At 53.0% G+C, this 15572-nt stretch overlaps 1 protein-coding gene across 2 annotated transcripts in view; it reads left to right on the top strand.

Moving 5' to 3' along the window:
- DOCK1 (dedicator of cytokinesis 1) overlaps window positions 1-15572 on the top strand; it is a 525518-nt gene that overhangs the window by 504238 nt on the left and 5708 nt on the right. For both annotated transcript variants that reach the window (XM_078434961.2, XM_078434960.2), the window contains exons 48-50: window positions 6260-6405; window positions 9750-9948; window positions 12860-13013. In XM_078434961.2, the coding sequence (XP_078291087.2) occupies window positions 6260-6405; window positions 9750-9948; window positions 12860-13013 (499 nt within the window). The remainder of the gene's footprint in view (window positions 1-6259; window positions 6406-9749; window positions 9949-12859; window positions 13014-15572) is intronic.

Genomic DNA, 15572 nt, shown 5'->3' with positions numbered 1-15572 from the left:
GTTTACAGGCCACAGTGTAAGTGGCGGGCTTGAGATGCCGTCTGGGAGCCATGCCTTAGCAACACGGGGGCGAGGCCCAGCGCCACAATGTCGTGTGAGGTTGTATCCTCACGGCCTCTGGGAGCCTTGGTGGGTCCTGACCTTGACTGCTCGTGGACTCTGGAGACGCCGGGCACAGCAGATGACCCCGGGCCCCCTTTCCCAACGTTCAGAGGTAAGCAGCAGCGGGACAAAAGAGGCGGCGAGGCTTGCAGTCTAGGATCCCAAGCCTGTGGCATGAGGGAGGGCAGGGCACACACGGCTTCCACTTTCCTGCCAACGAAAGGCTTCTCACATCGCACAGCACTGCCCGCCAGTCCCTGAAGAACCAGGCGTCCAATGCAGGGCCCATTCTGGATTCTCGTTTGGCCCGATTCCGTCTGTCTGCTGTTCCCTCCAGCTCTCTGTTGCTCTTTCTGTTGAACTCCCTTCTTTTCTTCACAGATTCATCTCACTTAGCAAACACTAATTTAGTGCGAACCATATGCCAGGGAGCTTTCCAAGTGTTTTGCAAATATGAACTTGCTTCATCCACTTAACACTATGAGGGAGGCACCGCGGCCATCCCCGTTTTACAAATGGGGAAATGGGGACACAAGGTCATACCCTGGCCGTGGCCACTCCGGCCGCCGATGGAGTTGGAACCCCGTCCATCTACCTCCAAGTCTGCGCTTTTAGGCGCAACTCTGTAATTGACACGGCAGAGCGTTTCTTTCTCTGGCTCATGTGGTCGGAGGCAGGGAAGAGACCGAGAGGCCCCAGAAAGGAGCCGATCTGGCTACGACTACCCCGCGTGCTCTCCCGCCCTGACCGCCCTCGCCTGCCGTGGCTGGGCACCAGTTCCCCGTGGCATCTTTGCCCTGCGCCCAGCAGGGTCTGAGCCTGACAAAGCCAGGAGAACACAGCCTCTGGGCTCTGGTCTGAAAACTCAGCCTGCGGGGATCTGGAGCTGCCAGCCCAGCGGGAGCTGCCACAGGTGCACAGGCTTGGGAACCAGGGTGCCCCCTGCCGGCTGCACCGGACGACCCTTCGCGCCGGTCAGAACCCTGGAGTGCTGCGTGATCGCTCGGGGGCTGCGGCTCAGTACGGTCAGGTGGCAAGAATTTCAGAGGGCATCGTCGCCCGTCTCTTCCAAAGTTTTACACCACTTTTAAGTCCTTCTAAGAAATACACACTTGTGAGATCTCCAGGTTTTCGTACTAAGTGAAAAGCTTCCTCTTTTATCACTCATGTAATTTCTATTTCAAAATGACAGAAACCTGTCGGGCTCACCAAGCACCCTTCATACTCCTGTCTCTGCTGGGATTCATTTCTTCCGCGCATGCTTGCTGCTGGGCACAGGGGAGAGGGGAAGCAGGGGCAGGAGGTGGGGCTATTGCGTGGGTGGTGGTGGGCAGAGGCAGGGGGGTGTCCCCCTACTCAGGGAGCCGCAGCCGTCCTCGGCTGGAGATTAGCGATTTCCATCCACCACATCCTGAGACGGCATCGTGCCCATCAAGCGGACCACCTCTCTGTAGGGGGCTGCCAGGGCAGCCCCCGAACCCAGCCCAGCTAGGGGCCAGACAGGCTTACTGGGAGGGCGATCCGGGAATCGAATGAAGGGTGCATTTTCTCCCCTTGGGTGCTTTGTTTCCCGGAGCTGCCTCCCTGAGTCCATCCTGGGACCCCAGACACAGGATCTGCGGTCAGCCCTCCCTTGAGCAGAGAGACAGGCAGATGTCCTTGTCATTCTCTGAGAAATGTGACAATAAAAAGCAGTCTGGTGTGAGTCTTTCCTGCCTTATCTGCTCTGAAAACTTGCAAGCATCTCAGAATACTTTGAGAAGCAATGTAGTATCATCCCATTAAAAAAAAAAAAAAAAGGATTTAAAAATAAAAACCCCATAGAAAAGACATAAACCATTTTGTCAATTTTTCGGACCCAGCCGAAGCCAAAGACAGAAACAGAAGACTTGGACACTCTCTGACTTCTTAATCCACAGGCGGCTCTGCCAGGCCCCTGGGCTCACTCCACCCTGGCCTTCCCCTGGCCGGTGCTGGGGCTCCAAGGAGCCACCGCTCCCCGCACAAAGGCTCACAGCCCGGCTTCTCCGGATGCTTAGGGAGTGAGGGGTGCAGACCCCGGGGTCCCCGAAGAAGGGACCACAAGTGCCTGCCGTATTCAGCCCCAGCCCCTGTGTCTGCTTCAAGGGCTCCTTAGCTTTTGTCTGCCTTCAAGCTCGTGGAAAGGATTTCTGCATTTGTCACACAATTCCTGTCCCTCTTCCTTGAAGCTGAGGAGCGAGGGAACCACACCTGGGTCCCCGCTTTCTCCACCCTTGTCTCCACCATCCCTTTACCCCCCACCTCCCCCCGAGACTGCTTGCCACCGACTCCTCCCCGGTCCCCCTGGCAGCCCCCGGCCGGACGTGCACACGGAAAGCACACAGACTTCCTCCCCCCACCCCCTCGGCTGACTCACGCCCTCACCCCGCACCAGGGAGAGCCCACCAGGCCTCCTCCAGGCCCCGCGCCGCTTGTCCCCGGCCTCCCCTGTGCCTCACGTTCTCACTTCTGCTGTTCCCGGAGGCCCCTCCTGCCTCCGGCCTCCAGGATTTCTCCTCTCCGGGCCTTCCCTCCAATGGTCATCTTACCAGGATCCGTGGAACCCTGGGGTTCCTCAGAGGCTCCTCGGGAGGCTGAGATGATAGTTCAGCTTCTCCGGTTCTGTCTGCGGGAGTTCAGTGGGGTGTTTCACCAGGGAGAGAACTTGGCTTGCAAGGCTCACAAGAGCAGTCCTGGCTCCCAGCTTCCGTGGGAGACGCAGAGCTGACCGAGGGTCCTTCCGTCTGTCCCCCAGCACCGCCCCGCCCTGCAGCCTCTGAAGGGTGGGGTCACCTCCTAACAGCATGCACGAACTCTCCTCACTCGCCCTGCCCACCTCCCCACGCAGCCCTTCTGAGGGGCCAGCGTGTCACCCTCTGGATATTTCCCGAAAAGTAGGAAACGCACCTGCTTCTCACCCTACCCGGTGAAACACTTGTCGCCACACCCCCCCCCCCCGCCCCCCAGAATCCATGGGCAGCAGGCGCCTGTGGTGGGTCAAGGGCAGGCACTTGGACTCAGCTGGAAGACAATGCAAGACCGTGTCCGAGCCTTTGGGCAGGGCAGGGCCGGCCTCGGGTAAGAGAGCCAAAACGAGCTTTTGCTTCAGGCTGTGGTAATGACAACAGCAAGGACAATGGGAGCTGCCACCAGAGTGTGCCAGAGGCCTGTGGGCTTCACCTGGCCTCTCCAGGTGGGGTGATTATTCCCTGCGGCTCCTCTGGAGAAAGCCGAGCTCAGACGGGCTCCGTATTCCACGCGAGGTCTGGTGGGCGCCAGAGCCAAAATTCTGGCCGCATTCTCACTGCGCCCTCCCCACCCCCACAGCCCTGATGCGGGGACACGGGGACGTCAGTTCGCTTGGGGTGTCCTGGGGCTGGAGCTGCACCTGTCACAGCTGGGAGAAACTCTAAGTGCTTCAGATGCAAAAGGAAAAGTCTGGATTCTTCCATTTCTAGAGGCTCTGCTCAGTCAGGAAGGAGTGGTGAGGCAAATGGCCCGGTGGGTCCTGTGGCCACACCCAGTGTGTGCCCTGCAAGGGTGGGACCCCGCAGTGGCCTCTGTCCCTCCCTGACCAGAGCCTGCCCCCGTCACCCCCGTTCCCTTTACTTTCTGGCCATACTCGCACATCCGCCCAGGATTCAAGGTTGCGTCTTGAGGGACATCACCAGCCCTTTGTGGGATGGGATGTTCAGGGGTCTTCCGGGCCTTCCCAAGAGCTGGAGTGACGTCCTGGTGTCCTGGCTGGCATCTCCGCCCCCTGGTCCCTGACCGGCCCCTCCTGCACCTGCACACCTCACACTCGCATTGCTTGCATTGCTACAAAGATCATTTCGCCAGAGAAACGAAAACCGTCGCGCCAGGAGTGGGGCACCCGATGTCGGACAGGTCACATTTCTTCTCCGTGCAATGTCCGGCTGCATTTCCTGGAACTCTGCGTGTCCCTATGTCTAGTAGGTGATGGCAGTGTCTCCCGAGCACGTTCGTCACGGGAGCCTGATGCAGCCGGTTCTCTGCCCTTCTGCTCCTCTCCTTCCCCGGGTCCAGAAGGGGCAGGTGGAAGCTGTTGCAGGGGAGAGGTGGGAAGGCAGCCCCTGCAGGGTTGGTGGGCGGGTGTTCAGGCTCCCACCTCCGAGCCGTCCACAGACGCTGCTGCTGTGGGAGAAATACCGAGGGACGGTGTGGGTTGTGTGAGGCAGAGGCTGCCCGTAGGTCCCATTCAGAGCATGAAGAAGGTCGGGGCACCTGGGTGGCTCGGTCGGTTAAGCGTCCCAACTCATGATTTCCGCTCAGGTCATGATCTCATGGTTCCTGAGTTCAAGCCTCGCGTCGGACTGAGCCGACAGTGCAGAGCCTGCTTGGGACTCTCTCTCTCTCTCTCTCTCTCTCTCAAAATAAATAAACTAAAAAAACAAACATTGCAGGAGATGTCAGAGAGAAGGGCAGTGGCCGAGTGGGCAGAGGATGGGGTGAAGGGCGGCGGATGGGTGGGGCGATCAGGGTGGGCCTAGAGCAGCAGACAGGACTCTTCCTTGAGAGGGTCAGGAACAGTGGGACACAGAGCAGTCCCGGCGCCCAGCCAAGAGCCAAGAGGATGAGCGCCACGCATCAGATCAGAAAACCAGGGCGGCCGTCTAAGTGTGTTTCAGAAAGGCTGAGACGTGCATCCTGTAGACTTTGAGTTACTAGGTTTCCTATAGGTAACATCTCCGCAATTTGGGCTAATTTGTAAGAAACAGTTTCCTTTCTAGTTTCTTCATAAAGGCCAATTAATGATAATGGACGTCTCCCCGAAGACATTCCACGGCGCCGTCGTCGGTGGGGAACCCAAGACCCACCGTCTGTGCAGGCAGATTCCAGCGGCGTTTGGCTTTGAGCCAGCGGTTGCCAACATGTGGCCCACTGACCTCTTTGTAAATCAAGATTTATTGGAACACGTCCATGCCCACTCGCTCCTGTACTGTCTGTGGCTGTCTGCCCACGACGGTGGCAGAGCTGAGCACTGCAGACAGAGACCCTACGTCCCGCAAGCCTAAAATTCCTATTCCTTGGCCGTTCCCAGCAAGTTTACCAACTCCTGCATGAAACTGTCCCTCTGTGATTGTGAACCTTTTACGGCCAGAGAGATAACACACAGATCAAGTAGGATTGCATGTGCCAAACACCCGTTTAAGAAACAGGCCCACTTCTCAGGCATGAAAGTAGTGTTGTTCAGTAGGTAAGCAGCAGTGGTCCCGTCTTCTACAGGTGATTGACTGAGGGCCAGTTTCGGTGGTGTGGGGCTGGGAGGTGGTGGGGGGGGGGTGGAAGCCACACGGAGAGGAGGTCCCCAGATCCTCAGGGTAAAGGGAGGAGCTTCTGCTGCATCTGGCCTTGGGGTGAAGGTCATTAGCATTTTCTAGGTAATGAGGTATTGATGCGTGCTAGGTATGAGTGACCCCTGTTTCGGCAGCAGAGGTCGTATTTCAGAAAGAAGAGGAAAACTCCATCCAGAGACCATTTTTCTCCAGAATGCATGTCTGTCTGGGCCCCTACGGGGCCAAGAGCAAGAGTGTGAGCAGTTCTGGCCTCAGCTTCCTCTAACCCGCTGTCCCAGCCGCTGCAGGGAACGAGCCCATCTTTAGTCAAGCAGCAGGAGAATCGTACTTTATCCTAGAGAAATTCAGTCATTACACATCCGTGTATGCGGGTGACCCGCGTGGTTTGTCAACACGCAGAGATACGCAGAGTTCATCTGATGGGCTTGCAATTCCTTTAACGACATTCTGGATGCTACTCTGTAAGCTTTCTGGTCCTTACGTTCCACTCTGGCTTCGAAACGGGTGGGTGCATTGTAGTCTTGGTAAAGGAAACTGCATTTAAAGTTCTTAAAAACAGGAAGGTTGTGATATTTTTCACACTATCAGGTAATGTTTCAAAAAAACCCTGAGATGCTCATCATTTTCGTCTTTAACTCTGAATGGGAATACACACTGTTCATGGAAGTGTGGACAGTTTGGGTCTAGAATCCAGGCTGCTAAGATCACATGGTCCCAAGAGTCTGGCCATGCCAGGCCTGACATCTGTTGACACAGGAGCATTAAACAAGCCTCTCTCTCTCTGTCTCTCTAATTCTCCCTCTCCCTCTCTCTCTCAGCCCTCAAGTCTGGATGACAGAAGGGGTAGCCGTCCCCGGTCCATGGTCCGATCCTTCACGATGCCTTCTTCGTCCCGGCCTCTGTCGGTAGCTTCCGTGTCTTCCCTGTCCTCAGACAGCACCCCTTCCAGACCAGGCTCCGATGGGTGAGTCGGGCTCAGCAGCAGGGAGGGGGCTTGGAGGGTCTTGGGAGGAGCTACCAGCGCCCTGGGTTTGTTTTATCACAGATGGGGATGTTTTTTAAATCAAAACTGTCTTTGAAGCTGAAACCCACCCCCCCCCCCAAGACATTTCAACTGTAGTGCCCAACATGACTTTCAGGGTCTTGTGAGTTTTTTAGAAAAAAAAAAATTCTTTGGGACAGGTTTCCATCATCTTTGAAAACCTCCAGCGAGGGTTCGTTCAGTTCTGGAGATTCTGGAAGGAAGGCAGGACTTTCCTTGCTGGCTGTGTGCTTGTGCTTTTCGTCTCCTGCTCACTCCTGTGGTGTCAACGCCAGTGCAGGACTGTCACACACAGTCAGCTTACTTGAGGACTTGGTAGGGCCACCTTCTTTCTACAAGACTTCTCTGGAGGCCTCATTCTTGCCACTGAGCGCCCAACAGCACCAAGTGACTAAAAGGGAGACAAGAACGTAATAGGCTAGTCAATACTGGTTGAGCTCTCACTGTGTTTCTTGCATTAACTTTGAGCGTTAAAAAATATCAATAACTTTTGGGGCGCCTGGGTGGCTCAGTCGGTTAAGCGTCTGACTTTGGCTCAGGTTACGAACTCACGGTGTGTGGATTTGAGCCCCGTGTTGGGCTCTGTGCTGACAGCTCGGAGCCTGGAGCCTGGTTGGGATTTTGTGTGTGTGTGTGTGTGTGTGTCTCTCTCTGCCCCTCCCCTGTGCACTCTCTCTCTCTCTCTCTCTCTCTCAAAAATAAATAAAACTCAAAAGAAAATTTTTTTAATATCAATAATTTTTCTGTGTTTTTGAGTAGCAAACATGTAAAGTTCGTTCTTATTAAATAAAAAGAAGCAATGTCTCGTGCAATTTAAACATCGGAGAACAGCTGCTAATTATTTTACAGTTGGCTTTGTACAGTTGTGTGTCTGCAACCCCATTTGGTTTTCCATCCATCGCCTTCCCAAACCCCCGGGCTCCTGGCCCCCGCCTCACGCAGACACACACTCCCCGAGCACCCCAAGGGACAGCTCAAATCCAAGTGCCCTTTGTTGCCCGTGACCCGTGTGCCCAATGGAAGACCGAAGACTAAACCCACAGTTTTTTCCTTACCGGTAATTTTTATCAGTGTCTGCTGATAAAAGGCCAAATCCATATGGAAATTCTCAATTTAGAGGTGTTTAAAGCAGGTGTTCTTGTCACTTAGAGAAAGATTGCTAAAGAAATGGAATTCAGCTTTCCCCACGCAAATCCCCAAGCCAGTTATGAAAAAGTCTTTACATTTCCAGGAACGTGGGGGTGCGGGCAGAAATGGATGTGGAGGTTTCAGACAGAGGCGTGGCGTATCACACACATGACTACACACCCCCTCCCAGGAGGCATTGTTTAACCTTGAATTAGAAGGCGCCTCTATTAGAGTCCAGATTTTTGTTCATTCTAGGGTTACCACCCTTCTCTCTGTAATTAATGTGGAGAAAATGAGGCTTTGGTCCCACATGGCACAGGTTACCTGCAGAATAAACTTCATCTGGTCAGCAGGTTCTCAGACTGTGAGAAAAAAATTTTTTTAATGTTTGGCGATTTGTGTTTTGGGGTTTTTTTGTTTTCTGTTTTTTGTGGGTTTTTTTGAGACAGAGAGAGACAGAGCATGAGCAGGGCAGGGGCAGAGAGAGAGGGAGACACAGAATCCGAAGCGGGCTCCAGGCTCTGAGCTGTCAGCACACAGCCCGATGCAGGGCTTGAACCCACGAACCGCAAGATCATGACCTGAGCCAAAGTCAGACACTTAACCGACTGAGCCATCCAGGTGCCCCACATAGTGTGTGAAAAATTTTAAATGTAACCTGTCTTTCTTTAGGTTCTCCTAGATGTATACAGGTTCTTCCCCCTGAGCTGAAAGATATCCACTGGTCTTTTTATTTTGTTTTCTTTTCTTCCCTACATTAATTGTCTCAAGTTATGCAAAACCTAGAATAAAATCATGAGGATTATTTTGTTTTTCTTGACTATATCCCCTGTGGTGTATTTTTTATTCCTGTGCCTTATTTATTTTATAACTAGAATTTTACAGAGTTGTTTTTTCTTTTAATTTTTTTTTAACATTTATTTATTTTTGAGACAAAGAGAGACAGAGCATGAATGGGGGGGGGGGGGGCAGAGAGAGAGGGAGACACAGAATCGGAAGCAGGCTCCAGGCTCCGGGCCATCAGCCCAGAGCCCGACGCGGGGCTCGAACTCGCGGACCGCGAGATCGTGACCTGAGCTGAAGTCGGACGCTCAACCGACTGAGCCACCCGGGCGCCCCGAATTTTACAGAGTTTTTAAGACATTTTCATGCCTTCATCCATGTTGGCTGTCCGTCCGAACTCCTTCCTGCTGCAGAGAATGAAACTCCGACCTTAGAACTAGACCCGGTTCTTCTCTCTCCCGATATGACTTACTAGGACAGAGACAGGGTGGACCCCTCCCACCCCTCAGTCTTGTGCTAAAATAGCAAACCACAATTGCACATGGATGTGTGTGCACGGAAGCTAGTCCAAGATCAATGTACTCAGTAGACTCACCTCTAACGAATGTGCATTTATACCAACCCGTTGGTGTTGTAGGCACAAGGGTGGTGGTGTCTTCTTTGTGTCTTGAGACTGGGGGCATCCAGCCCACAGCAGTCAGGGGATGTCGAGACTCCCCAGGAGGTGACAAAGCCAAAACCCTGGGTCTTCTAGCTCAGTGGTCAGCTGAGAAACTAAGGGCTTCTCCTCCATGTCCCTATGAGCCGAAATCGGCTTGCTTCCCACTGACTCATCCAAAAGACTTTCAAATTGAAGCACCAGCATATCCGTAACCTTGAGCTGGCCGTAGGAACTCGGTCAGAATCAAGATACCGGAAATTTCTTTGCGGTAGAATCTGTCTATTTCTCCCCATTGCATTTATGAGTGTTTCAGTACGAATCTCTACAAGGTAAGGGCTCCCCTTCTGGAACACACCCCAAATACCCTCTTCTCCATCTACAGTAACGTCTCACTATCTCCATGACACGTCCGCTCAGACTTCACATCTCCCCCATCCTCGGATGAGTGTGCTCTTTTTTTCCAGTTTGTTCTTTTCGGATGGCAAACACAGGCTCTCTCTGGTGCAGCTGGTTAATATGTATCTTAAGTCCCCCTTGGCCTCTCTTTTTAAATCATTCCTTTCCTGTAAGGTGTGCCAGTTCCCGGTCGGTCGGCACGGAGACTCCTTGTGAACGGGTTGACATTTATCTGCAGGGTGAGAGGCAATTGTCCTCCTATTAAGCCACGAGTGATTTACAGAACCATGTCCTTTAGGTTTGCCCTGGAGCCTCTCTTGCCAAAGAAAATGCACTCCAGGTCCCAGGACAAGCTGGACAAGGACGACCCAGATAAGGAAAAGAAGGACAAGAAGAAGGAAAAAAGGAATAGCAAACATCAGGAGCTATTTGATAAAGAATTTAAACCCACCGACGTCTCCCTGCAGCAGTCTGAGGCTGTGATCCTTTCCGAGACGGTAATTTCTCAGGGCCGGGGAACTTTCCCCGCTCTGCCTTAGCTTCTGGGACCTCCCTTTGCTCCGCATTTAGCCGATGGAGCTGTCGGTTGGATTTCATTGAATTTTCTATTAAATAGTCCCCTGAAAATCTGGGGTCTACCCTCGACCCTCTCCTTGTATGACCCAGTGCTGTAGGGCATCCAGAGGCTCAGATCGGAGGTCTCTTCTCCCCGGGGGGGTGCCCGGGTCGGCAGCCGGTGGTGCTGGGCTCCGTGCAGCAGTGTGGTCCTTGCATCCAATATGCATCCTGACGTCTCAGAAGACGAACAGGGATGCTTTTTTCGTCTGAGAACGGTGCTCCCTGTCGGCTAACGCCTTCCCCTTGCCCCTTCCTGACCAGAAGTCTCTAAGCCCCAGGTACTGCCCCGAGTTATGAGCTGCTCAGCCAGAGTGCCAAAGCCCCTCCTGCCGGGTTCTGCACACAGCCCGGGGTTCCGTGTTGGTCTCCCTGCCGTGTCTGCCCCACATTTACATCGTTGGCACATTTCAGAAGGACTCCGCAATTTAACCGGACACGTGCTGGCTAGTTGACGTTAGAAACGGATCCCAGGGCACCCTGCTCGCTGCACGGTTCCTGGGCAGTGTGAAGGCAGTGGATACCCGTGCAGCATGTCCTAGTTCCGGGGCCGGGCCTGGGGGCTGCTGCTCACGGGACCCCCCAGCCGTGTGGGAGGCCTGAGGGCAAAGATGGGGCACCGGCAGCTTCTGGGGTGAACTTTATTCAGAACGTGCTTTTGGGGGGGGCCCGGCGGGCTCAGTCGGTCAGGCGTCCAACTCTTGATTTCAGCTCAGGTCACGATCTCAGTTTGTGAGTTCAAGCCCCACATCGGGCTCTGCGCTGACAGCACAGAGCCTGCTTGGGATTCCTTCCCCTCTCTCTCTGCCCCCTCCTGCTCTCAGAAAATAAATGAAAAAACAAAAAAAAAAATTTTTTTTTCAAAAAAAAAAAAAATTTGAAAAAAAAAAAAAGAAAGTGCTATTTGTAGACTGAAAGCGAAGAAGAGGCTCTCACAGGCTGTCAGCTTCAAAGGTTACGTCAGGCCTAGGGCCGCCTCCCCCTGGAGACGATGGGCACTTACCTGGACGGAGGCCAGGAATGTGCCTGCCCCGGGCAGGAGCCCCTCACCTGTCCTGGCTGTGATTGAAGGGTCGCCTGGCAAAAGGGCTCACAGGGAACCACCATTTAATAGGACATATTTCATGGCTTGTTTATGTCTTAAACCCAGAGAGTACGTTTCACCCAGACTGCGAGCCACTCAGAGCAGCGGTCACATGTTGCTTGGCTGTCTAGAGGGAGAAGGCAGATTCGAGAGCCACGGTGTGGCCTTCAAGAAGGTGAATGCCTTTCTGAAGCCTTCAGATACAGCTCTGACTGCAGCATAAGCATGGCCAGGGCTGTCAGACCCCCCCCAGAGGGGGACAGACCAGAGGCTGGTATTGCTTCCCAGGTGCTGGTCCTACAGCAGCGGGATGGAGAGGTCTCTGATGAGCCACCCCACGCTCTCTGTCCACCACCCGAGAGAGTTGGGGTGCCCGTGACCTTGCTGGCACTAGCCGAGGCCACCTTCTCTTGAGCCCAGGATAGAGATCTCAAGTCTCAAAACATCAGAGCTGGGTGGGGGAATTAGCATAAGCTAATCAGCTAGTGCCAGACGCTCTGTGTGGCCATTCATATATTTGTGCATATTTAGGCTCCATTTTCAGCCGTTAAAACCAAGCCTGAGAGACGTTGCACCACATAGCAGACCTGCTCACAGCAAAGTTGCTTGAGAAGCGGTCGAAGGTCTTGCCAGGCGCTTCACATCCCATACGGGTTCTGTCCCTCCCGGCCGTGGCCCTGTTTGCTTTCAGGGACACTGGCAAAGACCGTCTGGGTTCAGCCAGAGTGGGCCTCCCCACAGCTGGCCCGCAGTGGCCTCAGCAAACCCACAGGAACGCACCGGGGTCAGAGCACAGAACCTTGACCCCCGTCGGCCTCTGACGCCTCCCAGAATGACCACAGCTGCTGCAGCTCCAGGGACAGGAGTCCTGGCCTCTCACTGGGGGCAGACTTACTGTTCTTGGTCCAGCCCAGCTGCCTGTCTCTCCACAAAGGGGCCTCCTCCTCTGGGTGACAGGTGTCAGCAAGGTCTGTGAGTGCACGCGGGCACCCGCAGTTTCCTGTGCCAGCCTCCTCGTGCCTGCACCAGCCGAGTGCCACAGGGCAGAGCAGGTGGACAGGTCAGAGGCAGGTTTACCGGAGTGGAAGCAGCACGGGGGGGCAACACAGTGTTCCCTGCACCCGCTAGGACAGCCTTGACTTTTGCCCGGCACCTTGCCTCCTAAGCATCTGCAGAGGCTTCCTCTGGTCACTCTGTGGGGCTGCGTTCGGCTTCCTACTTGATTTTGCATCGTCCACAATCTCCTGACCCTCAGCTGAGACTCAGAGCCTGGGGCGGGAGGGAAGATCTTCCAGGTGTGATTTGCTTGACACTAGGAAAGCGTCCTTCTGTTTTCTGAGTCATCAGAACGTGCCTCATGGGACAGGACAGTCGCCAGTCCACATGCACGCTTACCCTGTTCCAGGCCTCCCTCCCCCCGCAGCAGTATTCGTCATATCTTGGCTTCTAGAGCATCGCCCTGATCTCTGCCTCCATGTTCCCCTGGTGTTCTTCCCATGTACGTATATCCGTTTCCAAATGCCCCCTTTTTATAAGGACACCAGTCACATTGTGTTAGGGCCCTACCCTAGTGACTTCATCTGCAAAGGACCCTATTTCCAGGTGCGGTTACAGTCACAGGTACTGAGGGTTAGGGCTTCGACCTGTGAGTCCTGGGGGACCCAACTCAGCCATGGCAGACCCTAACTGTGCTCTTTCCTCCAATGTAGATAAGTCCCCTGCGGCCCCAGAGACCGAAGAGCCAGGTGATCAACGTCACCGGAAGTGAAAGACGTTTCTCGGTGTCCCCGTCACCACCATCCTCCCAGCCGACACCCCCTCCGGTCACGCCAAGGGCCAAGCTCAGCTTCAGTTTGCAGTCAAGTGAGTGGAACATTCTCCGCGTTGGGATTCGTGGCCTTGCTCTGTGGCTCCCTCTTTGACCAGAGGCTCTAATGGTAGGCTCGCCTCCTCCTCATGTAGTGAGTCTCCACAAGCATTCAACTTACAGGAGCCCCCCTCGTGGCACCAGCAAATCAGTCTCCCCGAGTTCCCTGGGGGAGAGTGTGCTCTCAGAACCTCCCATGCAGCGGGGTCAGCATGAGAGGCACACGGACAGCCTCCCTTTTTGTATCACAGGAAACGGAGCCACACGAGGGCCTTGGACCTTCCTGTGTCCAGGAAGAATGCAAAGTGAAGAGCTATTCTTAAGAGCTAAGCACATAACTAATTTTTCTAGTTTTGCCCAGTTTCTAGGGTTGCAATGGCATATTACCATCAACTCGTTGGCTGAAAACAACAGAAATATATTCCCTCACCCTTGTGGAGGCCAGAAGTCAGAAATCAAGATAACAGGGTTGCTTCCTTCCATAGGCTCAGAGAGACATTCTGTTCCATGCCTGTCTCCCCACTTCTGGTAGCTTCTGACAATCCTTGGCGTTTCTTGGCTTCTAGATATACTACTCCAGTCTCTGCCTCTGTCTTCGTGTGGCCTGCTCCCCTTATAAAGACACAGGCCATTGGCTTTAGGGCCCACCATAAATCAAGAATGATTTCATCTTGAAATCCTTAGCTAATTTCCTCTGCAGAAAGCCTACGTTCAAACAAGGTGACATTCTGGGGTTCTGGGTATACATGAGTTTTCAAGGGACACTAGTCAAGCCACTACAAGTGGGAATCAGCTTTTTGCCACTAAATTCAGGTCTGCCAGAGAGGAGAGGTCTTGGCAAGAAGAGGGTGGCAGGTCAGACTCATGTTTTGGTTGCAGCACACCATCCCAGAAAAGCCATCATAGGTAATGTGGCCACATCTCCAAGGTCAGTGCCTCCTTGTGGCATCTCTGGGGACAGACAGCTGACCTGAAAGGCACTGTGGCCTCAGGAGGTCACTCATCACCTCAGCATCAAAGATGAAGCCCCACTTCTGGTGTGTTTTTTTATATAAGAGGAATGATCAAATACATTGCAAACCCAGGAGAACCCAGCTTCCTTCCTCTGCCCTGCACGAAGGCTCTGGAAGGCACACACAGTTGCCCTTTGCACCTGGTTTTCTTCCTGGGAGCAGTGGCCATTCCGGAGACTCTCGGGTGGGGAGTCAGCACTGCATGACAGGTGAGCCGAACAGGCCGCTGGGAGGCAGACGGTCTCTGAGTGTTACATCCTTACACCTTTACCACAGACTCTTTGTTCTAAAAGTGTTGTATTATTCCCTTTAAATAGTTAAAAACAAGCACCATTTAGCCGCTGCGGAAAGCACTTTAGTGCTGCCTTGATGTGAAACGTAGGATCACCATATGCCGCAACAAATCCACTCCAAGCCTATGCCCCAAAGAATTAGAAATAGGGCTTCATTGCATACGAATGTCCACAGCAGCATTGTTCCCAATAACAGAAGGTAGAAACAGCCCAAGTGTTCATCACCTGACGGACGGACAAACAAAGTGTGCATCAAAGAAAAATCCATGCAGTGGAATACTACTCAGCCATAAAATGGACTCCATCTCTACTGTATGTTGCATCATGAATGAACCTCAAACACATTATGTGAAGTGAAATGAGCCAGACACAAAAGGACAAATATATGAGTTTGCCTTCGTGAAGTATCTAAAATAGGCAAATTTGTAGAGACAGAGTAGAGCGGAGGCATCAGGGGCCAAGGGAGGGGGTGGGGGCCATTTTCGCTTTATGGGGACAGATTCTGTGTTCGCGATGATAAGAGAGTTTTAGAAACGGATCGTGGTGATGGTCGCTCAAGGTTGTATCAGTCAATGCCACTGATTTATACAGTTATGGTTAAGATGGCAAATTGTATGTTATACGTAGTTTATCACGATGCAAATAAGCAAGTGATCACGAGGGCAGATATTCCACCAGAAGCCTTTTCTCTCACTACTCTTGATTCATTGACAAGCCTTCCTCAGAAACCAACAACTTCCCCCAGGAAGCATTTCCCTAATGAAGGATTTTTCATCCAGTGGGCCACTGGGGAAACCTCTAAGAGACCCATCAGTTTAAAAAAAAGTCAATTTTCCTCAAATATAAAAAAGAAAAACAAATTTTTTCTAAGAGTCTCAACAAGGGTTGAGAAAGGATCCTGTCTTAATGATTATACTTCCATTTGAAACTGGCTAGTTTTTCAGTTTACTTTAAAAATCAATTGTACTTCCCCTTGGCTTCTTTAAAGTAACAGCCACAATGACCGTGACTGCTAATAACTTCACTTCATACAGTCGTGGGTTTCCCCATTGAGAGAGATTTGAAGGGCGGGTGACTGGCTGTGACACCTCGCTGTTTAGATCCCACCAACACAAAGAGGCCCGAGGAGGGATCCTTCGGGGCCCGGGGTGGACGTGGCTGTTTTGACAGTGGATTGATGCCTCCTTTAAGCTCCAGTTGTAGGTGTCTTTCTAGCATTTAGCGTTCTCTTTCTAGAACATGCCGTTGG

Source organism: Panthera onca, chromosome D2 (genome assembly GCF_046562875.1).
Source record: "Panthera onca isolate mPanOnc1 chromosome D2, mPanOnc1 haplotype 2, whole genome shotgun sequence".
NCBI classification, from domain to species: domain Eukaryota; kingdom Metazoa; phylum Chordata; class Mammalia; order Carnivora; family Felidae; genus Panthera; species Panthera onca.
This window is presented reverse-complemented; position numbering and strand designations above follow the sequence as displayed.